Here is a 12,510-nt window from a genome sequence, read left to right on the forward strand (position 1 = left end):
AATAGTAACATAATGCTTCCCTGATTCTTAGCTGTTTCAGTTACTAATAGAATTTCTAAGTCTTAGACAGGATTACATTTACAAAGTTTTCTGGGAATAAATTACAGCACCCTGTTGGATGAATGGCAGCACTGTTCCCTCTTAGTGGCTGCATCCCTCTGCATGTCCATTCCAAACTCTGAAATACCTACTACACTGATGACAGTAAGAATTCCTAAGAAGAGAGAATACCCCCTCAGACACGCCTCTTCTAATATTTTTGTAACGCTTTTGACATTAGGGCATAGTATTTGGGATTCAAAGTGGGGAAGGCAGGGATTTTTCTGAAAATCTAGGAATATATAGAAAGTAAATGATTTGTACTTCTAAAGTGTTGTGAAATTGCATCCATGCCTTCAAGTTAAAAACAGCAATTAGGAAAACTCAGTCTCAAATATAAACATTTAATATATACTGGAACAAATAAGTTTCTAAACCTAAGTTTTTTCATTTAAATGTAAATAGGTTTAGCAGCTCTTGAAGAAAATTAATACCTATACCTAATAGCATAAACAGAAAAGTTGCTATAAATAAAATTGCAGGCAGACATTAGAACATACTTGTCAGAATCATCTGTAGGTAATCATGCTTTGTAACATCCATTATGGAATGTATAATTTATCGATGGTCAGAGTAGTGTGGCCTTTAGGGAAACTGTAACCTCTCTGATTGCTATCCCTCTGCAAGGAACCAGTGTTTAGAGAAATGGCTGTGACAGAGCTGAACATATCTCTGCCTTAAAATGTTTCTATAAAATAAGAGACTGGTACTGCTTCTAATGAGATCTACAGTTAATTTTTTTTGAATTTACACCACTGCAACATGTTCAACAAAACAACAAACCCAGAGAGTTGCATGTAGCATAATAAAGACATATAAATTCGAAGCCAGAGGATAATTTTATTTATGCTTGGCCTACAAAGATAACATTACCTAAAATTACAGACCTTTGCCAAATTTATCAGTTTTCTCTGCTTTCTCAGGTTTATCTGACTGCTTATTCACAGAAGAAACTTCATTTTTTAACTCTGAGACTTCGGTCTCTTTAGGTTTTATATCTGACTGAGGAATATCATGTTCAGGAGTTTTCTTATTTGGCAACTTGAATTCTGGCACAATCTCTTTCAAAAAGCCCCAGACTTTGTCCAAGTATCCATGCCTTTAAAAAAAAAGCACATGCATATGTCAATGATAATGATATTTGCAATAAGAAAAGAAAGCATGATTTTCATTTAGATAGCACTATCCTACAACTGACAGTCCAACTCTTAGAAAAGTTACGGGGTTATTTTAGTAAATAAAACATACTTGTCTGATATTGCCAGTGTATCAGCCAGTTTGTCAACAGAGAGATTATGGACAGACCCATAAAGAAAGAGATGGTGGTTAGACAAGCACTTAAATAAAGCTTCCTTTCTAAAGCTTTTCAGGAGATAAAAGTTGCACCAGGGAAATTTGTAGACCATTTTGCAACTACACCATATAACAACTTGATTCTGGCTCTGTACATTAAAAACCTTCTCAAAGGTACTTCCAAACTAGGTTTTCCTAACTGTTTCAGCATGGGTAGTTACATGCCTCTTCCACTGATTCCACCAGCTACAGCAGCTTTTTGATACAACATGCCAGTTGTAGCCATACTGGTTCTCCAGAGAAACTCAGTGATTCCAGAAATAATCTAAACCTGAATGAATTGTTCAGGGCCATGAATAATCTTCCCGCAAGCTAACTGCATGAAAACTTTTTTTTTTTTTTTTTAAAAAAAAATTGATTGTACAATGAACTAAAGCCATTTTACGCTACTATTGCAAAGACTCTATGGTATTCACATTTTCTTATTCCAAAATATAATGTATTTTCAGTAAGTGACAGAGTTGTGAATACTGTTTTTTGCTGCTGCTGTTGTAAAACTAACCACATAAAGAAACAGAATTCAGGTTACTTAGATTTCTAATTCCATAGGCCACATACACACTACTGTAAGACAGCAATTTTGCAAGCATAGCTGGGACTTAAAAATTGCTGAAATAAAGGCTAAAATAGCCTTTGACTGAACTTATTTAATACTGAATTATTGTTGTAGAGAAACAATTATACCTAGATAAATTATATATAAACCAAAAATATTTTTATCTATGTATTCATCAGAATGCATACATCAAAAGGCAAAAAAAGTATAATTTTAAAAAACTGTCTAAATATTTAGCACTTGTATCCCAGTCATTCATTCAATAAAAAGAAGATCAAGCTGGAAAATTAGAATGTCAGTTCTTTAAAACGACAAAATGGACTTAAACCACACAGGAAACAAGAAAAATGTTATTATAGGTTGGAAATACTATCTTTGGTTGGAAAGAAAAGTATATCAACTGTTCCAATTTAAAAGGTGAAAACACCATACTAGCTGAAGTTGATTACTTCCAAATTAATGATGTATACTTTCTATAGTACATTCAGATATAAAGTTATCATTATACTGGCAGACATTTTCTATCTGTATACTAGATGAAACACAGATTTCTCTAACCTTGTTTTCACCACAGTGTTTAATATTAGTTTAAAAAGTAAGTTTATAAAGAACAGGCATCAGCTTAACATGATAAATAGCTTTACGAGCAACTCTATGACCTATAAAGAAAAACACAGTAAAACTGCATTCCTTGAATGCACTTTTTTCAAGTGCCAAAATTAAAAACTGTACACTTCCCAAAATTGGCGCTGAAGGACTTCTAGGGCTCAGCTTTATTTTCCATAATGCCTTATAGGATTAAATACTAAACAGCTAATATGGAAATTGTTTAATAGAAGAACTTACTGGAGAGGAATAACTTCTGGTATCCATCCAGTCAGTGTATGTAGAACTGTAAATTCCTCCAGCTCTCTTTTTCCAGTTTCATGGATACTGGAAGACAAAAGCAGACATTATACAGAATTTTAATATAACCAACTCACAGTAAACTCTGTAGTCTACATTGCTTTCTGTTGGAGAAAGACCATACACAAACAGAACAGCTTGCTGAAAAACAAGTCTTTACTTTCAGTTTAGGAGTTTTCCAAACCACTGCTGCTACTAGACTACAAAGCCAAATTTGCTTTTATGACTTTGCATCAGGCCCATTATTTTAGCGTTCCCTCCAGTACAACGTTACAGTTTCAAAACTGTTAGCAAGCATACTATGTATACTTGCACACAGTAAAGCCTCTTTTGCAGGGTTGGAGATGCGGGTTTGAAATCCCTTATGCTAGAAGAGGGATATGAATCTAAATTTCCTGAGCAGCTGCTCTAACTCCCAGGTTATTATGCACAAGTTGGCTGTATTTCCAGTGTACCACACTCCACTCTTTCAAATTGATAAGGTTTCCTACTCTCTGGAGAGGTTTCTGTCTGTAGATCCTGAGAGGACAAAGGTTACAGATGCCAGCACTTTGTCACTGTGCTCTATAAATAATGCAGTTATTTCAAACACGTTCCTGCAAACAGAGTTCCCTAACAGGCAGCTCTAGGCAACTCCCTAGCCTGTGTAGAAGTATTTTAGATCACTCGTCTGACAAACATAACTTGATATGACCAGAACAGGAAAGCTTGACTACCCAGATCAGTGTTTGGAATTATTTTCTGAAGCTTAGTCATTTAAACTCTTGGTGTTCATTTCCCATCTCTTAGGAACCTGTAGCTGTAATTGTCAGGCACTGCGCCATGTGCCACTTTCTACTTCCCAGGTCAGTTTTAGGGAAGCGGATCACCATACAGCCCACAACAGCAGAACTGTAGCAAAAATATCAAAAGTAGCTCTATTTTCAATATCAGTTAAGTCAATACTGGTTAGGGCTGACAATTAAAACTTCCTTAAAACTTCTTGGACATTTCTGTTTGGCAGAAAACCACATGTGAAGCTTTTTAGGCATAATGAAAAAGAAATAAAATACACAGAGTACTTGAGGTTCTTTGCAAAGTTTTCTGTGCATAAATTTACAAACACATCTAAAAAGTAAACATTGCACCTTCTGTAGCTACAGGGGATTTTGCTTTACTGATTTACAGTGTCAGCTTTCAGAAGAGTGTGTATTTGTCACTACAAAATTTTTAGCAAAATATATTTCTCATGTATACTACAAGAACGCTTTGCAAATTCCATGTGACTTCACAAAAACACCAAAAGTGAGAAGACTAAAGATACCTAGTATTTGCAAGCTTAATGATAGCTTTGGACAGCAACATTGGCCACAGTTCAGTTTGACAGGTTGTAGCTGGTAGTAACAACTTATCCTCTTCACTGAAAGGCATAGTGTCATCCACAACGATCTTTCTCCAACACCCCTATGATAGAGGGAGAGGGAGGAAAGAAGAAAGAAAACACTGAGTCTGTGGCCTGGAAACAGAACAGGTATGTAAGAGAACTTTTAATGCCTTCCCAAGACTACTGTAATTTCGTTTATATTACAGATGGCTTTAAAAGAAATTCTCATATAATATCTGAGAAGCATGGAAACAGTATTCATAGCATTTTATTACTGCTCTGACTTATTTATTTCAGAGATTAATCTAATTGCAGCTATTTCCAAATACATTTTCTTTCTTCCGTGTAGTCCATCATGTGCATGCATTCATTGCTATTTCTTCAGCTGCCGCTGCAGATGCCTGAGAAACAGTAATGATTAAAAAAAGGCTTAACTAAAATAACATTTGTGCAAATTCCTCTTTAAGGTCTTAGTCTGGAAAATACTTGTGATATGAACAGTGCCCCTTGCTTCCCAAGAACTACCCAGGGATATTGGCTGCAGTGGTTAGTGACCTGGAAAACATTAAGGTTGTATCTTCTAAAACACTACAGGAAAAAACACAAAATGATGGAATGTAACACATATCCATATTTCCAGGATAAGAAACAAACAGGTAAGACCAGATAATGATGTCTCAAATACCAGATATTTCATCAGTAAATTAGTATCCTACAAAATAATTTTGCCTACCATTCCTCAAAAAGAGTCTCTGTCCTAGTGATCAAGACGTAATAGAGAGGCTAAGAAAATAGTGGGGCAACAGCAAGTACTTGTGTTAACTCACCCCCAAAATGACAAAGAATAACCAACACACTAAAATGTTCACCATACGTTATTATAGAGGGAAAAATTACTGCTCTCTGCTTGTAACTGAACTGTGGCTTCAAGCCGAAATGCCTGTTGATTAACTCTATATATAGAGTTCTACAGGTTTCAGAAGAACACAAATTTAGGCCATATAGCAAAGATACTCAAAAAGCATAAAAGAGGTTAATATTTTTTAGGATAAAACCATTTTCCTGATAGCCAAAACTAAATTTTTAAGATTTCCCAGGTTTGAAAATGACCTAGTAAGCGAAATGATTGCATATTCATCTCCTCTTTCGATAATTGCTGAAGGTCAATAGAGAAAGCAGTACAAGTTGGAAAGTAAAGGAAGAGATTGAAGAGGTATTTGGTTTTCTATAGGCTCAGGACATTTTAAAATTCACAGTAGTAATTCCATGCATGTAATTCTTAAAAGGCAATAGAATTTTTGGCATATGTAACACCATTAAAAATATTTTTCTCCTTCCTGCCAACTGCTCACATTTTATACTTTATAAATAATAGAATCCATATTGCAATTATTTTGCATCAATGATAACTTTTTTTTAGTATTTCATTATTAATTCTAAAAAAAATTATGCTAGTTTAAGGAGATAAGACACCAAGAGAAAGAAAGAAAAGTATTTGGGGCAGAAGGTTTATGGATAGAAAAATAAATCTATAGGTGAGAAAAAGCGGAAATAAAGAAAAAAAGTCAATAAACCTCAGGAATGAAAAGTGAAAGTAGGATGTGGGGTAGAATTGAAAGAATATTGTGCCAATTATGTGAAAAACTTTTATCCGCAGGTTTGATCTGGTGGATGACAATCCCCTCAGGACTCAATACAGCATTTTACTGAGACCATCAGTTCATTATTCTTCCACTGTGCGTTCTCTCCCTTTTCATTTAATTTTCCACTTTCTCCTGTGAAGTCTGTTTCTCCTCTATCTCTACTGATATTTGTCTTTGCTCATTTTCTTTAATCTTCCACCATTTGACCCTCTTTTATTTCCCAGCTTTTCTTTCTGTGAAATACAGCTGTATAACCAGGGGAAATTAAATAAATGGAAAGGCCCAAAACAAAATAAAACCAAAACAAAAGTGACAAAGAAACTAAACCACCCTGGTAACTCATAGATGCTTTAAAATGAAGTCTTCTATCACACAAATACATAATCTCTGCAGCATTAAATTCACACACAGAATAATGTCCTCTGCTGAGGAACCTGGGCAACATCATTTCTGCCTTCTCAAACTCATGCAACTCTTATTGCCTACATGAATATAAGCTATTCCTTATGTGGAGACAGTAGTAGAGGGATGAGGAAATCGCAGGCATGTAAATAAGCTAAGTGCTCCCCCTTACAGGAAAGTTAAGAAGTTCTTCCAGTTTTAACTGCTTTCCTATTTCTTCCTCAGTTCTGGCTAGCTGACATGTATCAATAGCAAAGTGCATGAAACTTCCTTTTAAAAGATTTGATCTATAATCTATTAGAACTGTTTTTCTTAATACATGTACAATAAATTTACATTTACATCTACATTTAAAAATAAAATTAATATACTTAGGTTTTTATTCCATTTCAAGAGACATATCAAACTGCAATGTGCATAAGTGCAGCCATTCCATATCTCTCCCTGGCCTTGTTTACATTTATGCTCATTCCAAAAAATGGACAGATTTATAAACAATTTAACAGGATGATGGAGAAGTAAAAGAAATCCCTCCTTTTATTCACAGGAAGTTTTTGTACTCTAACCACTAGAGCAATAGCACAGAAAAAAATATGAGCAATTTTCCAAGGGTCATGGAAGTATTTGAATAATTATTTTGTATTTGTAACTACAGTTCTGAAAGAACTCTGTGCTGAGTGATGTGCTGCATGCAACTGCAAGGCTCTCTCCACACATCCAAAGCAAAAATTTGGCCAGCTGATCCATCTGAGGCACTGACCTGCTGCTGTCCCTATCCAGGAGCATCATCTGCTGCAGATGTAATGCAAGTTCCTTTACTTTGAAGTTCTAAAAACATGTGAGATGGGAAGTTTGTTCCCTCTCCTTCTGTAGAGCAACACTAATTATCTCAACTAATGGTAAAATGGAGACTTGCCATGAAGACCATTAGGAAAACAAAATCTCTGCACTCTTCACCAAATTACATATATATTCTCTTCCTCTCCTCTGGTTTATTTTTCCATCTCCTACTGTTATATATTTAAGAGTGTTGCCCTTGAGTATTCTGACCTGCACTCTTATATCCCATCTTCCAAATCCTTCCATTAATCACATCAGTGCTTTTCACAAACACAGCCCTCATAAAACCTTTCTCCCCAAATTTAAGTTTCATTCTTATACTTATTGTTGCTCCTTTTTTTGACTGCATCCTTTTGGCTGAGAAAATATTTTAAAGAGACCTCTTTTTAAATTTTTTACCATGGGTTAAAACCAAAAAAGCCCCTCCAGGCTGTTCTTTCCTGATTTTTCTCTTCTCTTGCATTTCCATCAGTCTTTGGTGGTTCCTCTTTACTGTATGAAGCTTCTTCCACACTTATATGTTAATAACATATTCTCCCCGAAAGCAAAACTAGCTTTTTTTTTTTAAAATTACTTCATCACATTTTAAGGATATGAAGTAATGCTGAATATACTATTTCCCTCAAAAATTATTTTAATATTTAATTGCCTTTTCTAATTAATTATGCCGTATTTTGGATTGAATTTATCTAAAGTAAAACTCTAAGTATTGGACCTTTTTTATTTCACTAAGAATTCCTCCACTGGGATTATCTTCTTTTCCATTTGTAACTAACTATATGCTATATCTTTGTAACCTCTATCAAGTTGGAAGAGACCCAAGTTAAACACATGACAGTCTAAAGTCTAAATGATGCTGAAACTTTGGAAAAGAATCCAGGTGTGACCCTTTGGTTTTTGGTCCCATGATGTACATTTTTGCAGAGCAATCACAGCTGTACTCATGGAACTTTCCTTGTAGAATCTCAGAGGTTTAGACCTTAACAACTGAGAAGGGAAGAATATCCAATTCTTCCACTCCTTGGTAAGTGCTCTAACCGTCACATTTTATGCAGAAGGAGAGGTGGCAGCCATCTGATGAAAGATATGAGCTGTCTATAACTTTTCCTGCACTCTCACAGAATAATCTAGTATTTGGTATCTGCATAGAAGTACCTAAAGTAGCTTTAGGCTTACAAAGCCCTAAATCAGCTGCTTAACCTCCAGGAAACCTCTCAGAAACACTGAATGTTTCTTTGACTAATTCTGATAGCTCCTCAGTATGTGAGACAACTTAATCATCCTTGGAAAAAACCTCACACCTATCCAGGTTAACAATAACGGACCACTTCACCACCTAAATTAATCTACTTAAATTCTACTGCTGGAGACAGTTGGTGTGGTGAAAACTAAAGAAGTTTTATCAAGCAGGCAATCTGAATATACCCACAGTTTATTTCAATCTACTGATATGACAATGTTTAATTTGAGCAGCTGGAGCCTCTAAACCTGCTTTGTTAGAGATGGTTATGTTTGTTCAATACACAGTGTGCCAAGAAGCAGATATATCTCAGCCTTCCAATGCACATAACAAATATTCATGGAATAACTGCTTGTTGGTGGATTTTTTCCTTAACCTTGCTGTCTATGTATTTATTACCTGTAACCTGTGCTAGACTGTTTTTAAATATTGTATATCAATACTATTAGCAACTTAAATTTCATTACTACCTTTGGCCTGCTTAATCAGCTGTCTGCATTGTCTTAGCTGTTCACTTGTATTCATGAGCATTGATTTTAGCTTTTTTTTTTTTTTAAAATGCTTTTACATATTCTTTCTTAGGTTTTGTTTCCTTTTTAAAGTATAGCTTTCTATGATTCCATGAATTATATCTTTTTAGAAGTTCAATGAGATGCCTTTGAGTTTTCATTAACACTTTCAACTTTATGTTTCCAAATGACTGTGTCAAAAATATTTTCAAGTTTGGGGAACTGGAAGTTTAATAGGGCCAGTTATATGTCTTAATGTTTTGTTTGCAAAATTCTGTTTGCAAAAAACAAATGTAACCAGAATAACCCTAACAACAAAGACAACATCTAACTTTCAGGTTGGTGATATTACTTTATTAGTATGAGGTTCAATATTAAACTAAGTGTTCCCTGTTGATTGTAAGATGCATTAAGAAGTTACTGTCTGTTATTTTTAGAAAATCCATGGGTTGTTTTGGCTTTACCAGTACGTCTTCAGTAAACAGTGCTCACACTGGAAGTCTTTAATCACCTTCAAATACAATTGGATACAAATAGCTCTATAAAGTCCACCAAATGAGTTACTTAAACAACAAAAAACATCCTTAATCCTAATACACCAGAGGTCTGGGCCACTTGTCAGACTCTGCTAAACACTTGCATCAAACCTGCATATCCTATCACTCACTATCCAGGAATAGAAATAATTTGAGCATTATTTCAAAACAATTAATACACACACACACACACAAATCAGCAGATAAAATTAAGACTAAAACAAAAATGAGTTAAAAGTTACTGAGTGAGACTTTAAATCATATACTTTATAGAGCAGTGCAAACCTCAAAGTCTTCATATTTTCTCTCCAGTAAAAACGAACTGAAACATACCTTCTTATTCAGTAAAAGCTAACCAACACTGAGAATTCAAATGGTAAAAGGAATTTACATTTAGGAGCACACACATATGATGCTTAGTATTGTCATAACATTTTTAGACAAAACCCCCAAAATATCAAGAAGTATCTTCATAAAACAAAAAGGTATAAGAAAGAAACGAAATTTCTGTATATGCACTAAATTAAAAACAGTTTACTTTGGGCTATAAGAAGACATGTGATTTAGAAATCAAACCCTGTAAAAATAGGATGTATATCATCACATGCAGCTCAAAGAAACTACAAATGTTGAATATTAATCACTTTTAAAATCACTGTTATTTTAACCACTGACTATGTGACACAGAATGAACCAATTCTTTTCTGTCAAATATATTGAAATTGTGCTTTGGGCTAAGGAATGACATTGAAAACTGCTGTTTAACACACAAAAAAAGCATGTCACAAGTATTAGAAAAGTTATTTCAATAGACAGTTTGAACACATGCAACATCAGCAACTGACATTATTGGATCCTCTTTCTACAGTGTAATATTAAAAGAACTCAAATGTAGTATCTTGTTGCAGTGCCCAGAGGAAAAAAATCCTTATAACAATCAGCAAAACTCTACATATTCTATGAAAAAATAATAATATTGTCTTTTCAAGCAATAACTGTTTTATCAATTTCTAAGTTGTACAAAAATCATATGAACTGTAAAGGGCATTTTTATTAACATGCATCAACAATTTCTCAATACCTCTACTCCTACAAATCCATATATTTTCAATAATAACAATAAAAATACCCTAATAGTTAAAATCTGCCATGCTGGCTGCATAATATTTATATATTGTTGGAGGGAAGTGCTCACCATCCAATAAAGTTTCACTACATATTTTCCATAGCTATTGTACAGCGGCATGTGTCCCCTGGTAGCTTTACATAAAGCATAAATGTGTTCCCATGGTTTCCAAAAAAGTGTGGACGTTCCATTAGTTAAGGCCTTTTCATTATATATCCTCCAGACTGCATAAATTTCACTTATAATCCATCTCATCAACTGAAAACAGAAAAAAAGAAAAAAAAAATTCTGTTTACATCTTCTGGAAAAAAAAAGTTATAACGAATAAAGAATATAAAAGAACCTGTTTTAAATGAAGAAGTGACCTAAAAGTATAGCTATGGTTTCATGCAAAAATTAATTTCACTGGTCCAACTCTTCTTAAAATCATCATATAATAGCTATCTACAATAACACAAAACTTAATGAAACTAAGTAAAGACACAATATAAATTATGCTGTTCATCATTTGCCAAAGAAAAAAGAAGACATACAGTTTCAAAATAAACTGTATTACAGGACTTGTGAACTGTCACTTGTTTAAGTGCTTATTATTAGATATAGCTGGCCAAAAATCAGTAATGGCTTTAATAGTTGTTATCTGTTCTCAGCAAAAAATCCTAAATTATTAAAAGTATTTAATAATTTTAAAAATTTAAAATAGAAACTTTAAATAATCATTCCTTAGTGCATGTGTTTTTCTAACACAGATTTCTGCAGTGTGCTATACTTTCACAAGCATTATCAGGCTGTTACAGTGATTTAAATAAACAAGAATGAGAATAAGCTTTTACTACAAGAAACGCCCTACAATTATTTGGTTGTGTGGACAGCAAAATTTACATAATCTGTTTTCTGGTGGCTTCCTCCCATACAGTTTCTCTGGTGCTGAATTTTGAATTTGCATTGAAGCACTGAATGAAATAGAAATTACGAAGTAATATTATATTCAGTGAGACACTCGGATTCCTTGGTTGTACCTGTTTTATATTTACCCCTGACGTGTAGAAATCTGGCAAACATTTATTCAGCTCCGGAGAAAAGGAAAAGGCTGGTTGAGTGACAGACATTTGCACATACATGCAGGCAGACTAAGAACATGACCTCAGGAAAGCTTGGATGAAAAATACAAATTCTTTTCTAATATAGTTATTATTTGTTCTTATCTTTAGAGAATATTATCTAGTAATAAACTTCATCATTCATAGACTGTATATTTAAAAAAAAAAATTGGGAAAACCTCTCACCATCGATTTAATTTTTTGAATTCTTAAAAAGGTAAATGCTAATTACAGAAATCTAGATTATTTCTTGCCATTTTATTCCCATCATTCTTTCTGCACTTAAAAAATCTGTCACAACTTACTTCTTCATGGTAGAAATCTGGAATGAAATAAAAAAAATTTAAAATAATGAAATAAAATATTTTTAAAGAGAGACATTAATGTACTTCTACCTACCTCACTACAAAATATATGCTCATTTGCTGAAACAAAGTCAAATGAAGTTTCATTTTTGACAACCACAGGAATCTAGAAGAAAGTAAATTAATAAAGTCCATAGCTAAATTATCTGGAAAAAATTTAAATGAACACTTAATGTTTAATCATAATGACATATAAATGTTAGACATCTGGTAAACATTTGTTAAGACATTTGCAAACTAAAGGCAATCAGTTTGCAAACCTTGTAGCTGCTTTTGTATTTCTTAATAAAAATGTCTTAAAATGTAGATGTTCAGAATTTTAAAAAGATTATTTTTAACAGAAGATTTAGATAGTGTCAAATGAAATAATTACATAACTAAATTGAGATTCCCCCAATTTATTCATAATGTTTGCAGTTCTGCATTTAAATAATGAAAATAACACTGTCTCATACTTTGAGATTTCCTTGGT

The 12,510-nt window shown here is 33.7% G+C and overlaps 1 protein-coding gene across 1 annotated transcript in view; it reads right to left on the reverse strand.

Annotated features, from left to right (window-relative positions):
• The window catches only part of ADGB (androglobin), a 129,945-nt gene that overhangs the window by 93,844 nt on the left and 23,591 nt on the right, over positions 1 to 12,510 (reverse strand). Inside the window, exons 4-8 of the mRNA XM_074899302.1 lie at positions 12,073 to 12,144; positions 10,643 to 10,831; positions 4,218 to 4,357; positions 2,855 to 2,941; positions 987 to 1,198 (exon numbers count right to left, since the gene is read on the reverse strand). Coding sequence (XP_074755403.1) covers positions 987 to 1,198; positions 2,855 to 2,941; positions 4,218 to 4,357; positions 10,643 to 10,831; positions 12,073 to 12,144 — 700 coding nt within the window. The remainder of the gene's footprint in view (positions 1 to 986; positions 1,199 to 2,854; positions 2,942 to 4,217; positions 4,358 to 10,642; positions 10,832 to 12,072; positions 12,145 to 12,510) is intronic.

Source organism: Athene noctua, chromosome 1 (assembly GCF_965140245.1).
Source record: "Athene noctua chromosome 1, bAthNoc1.hap1.1, whole genome shotgun sequence".
Taxonomy (NCBI): Eukaryota; Metazoa; Chordata; class Aves; order Strigiformes; family Strigidae; genus Athene; species Athene noctua.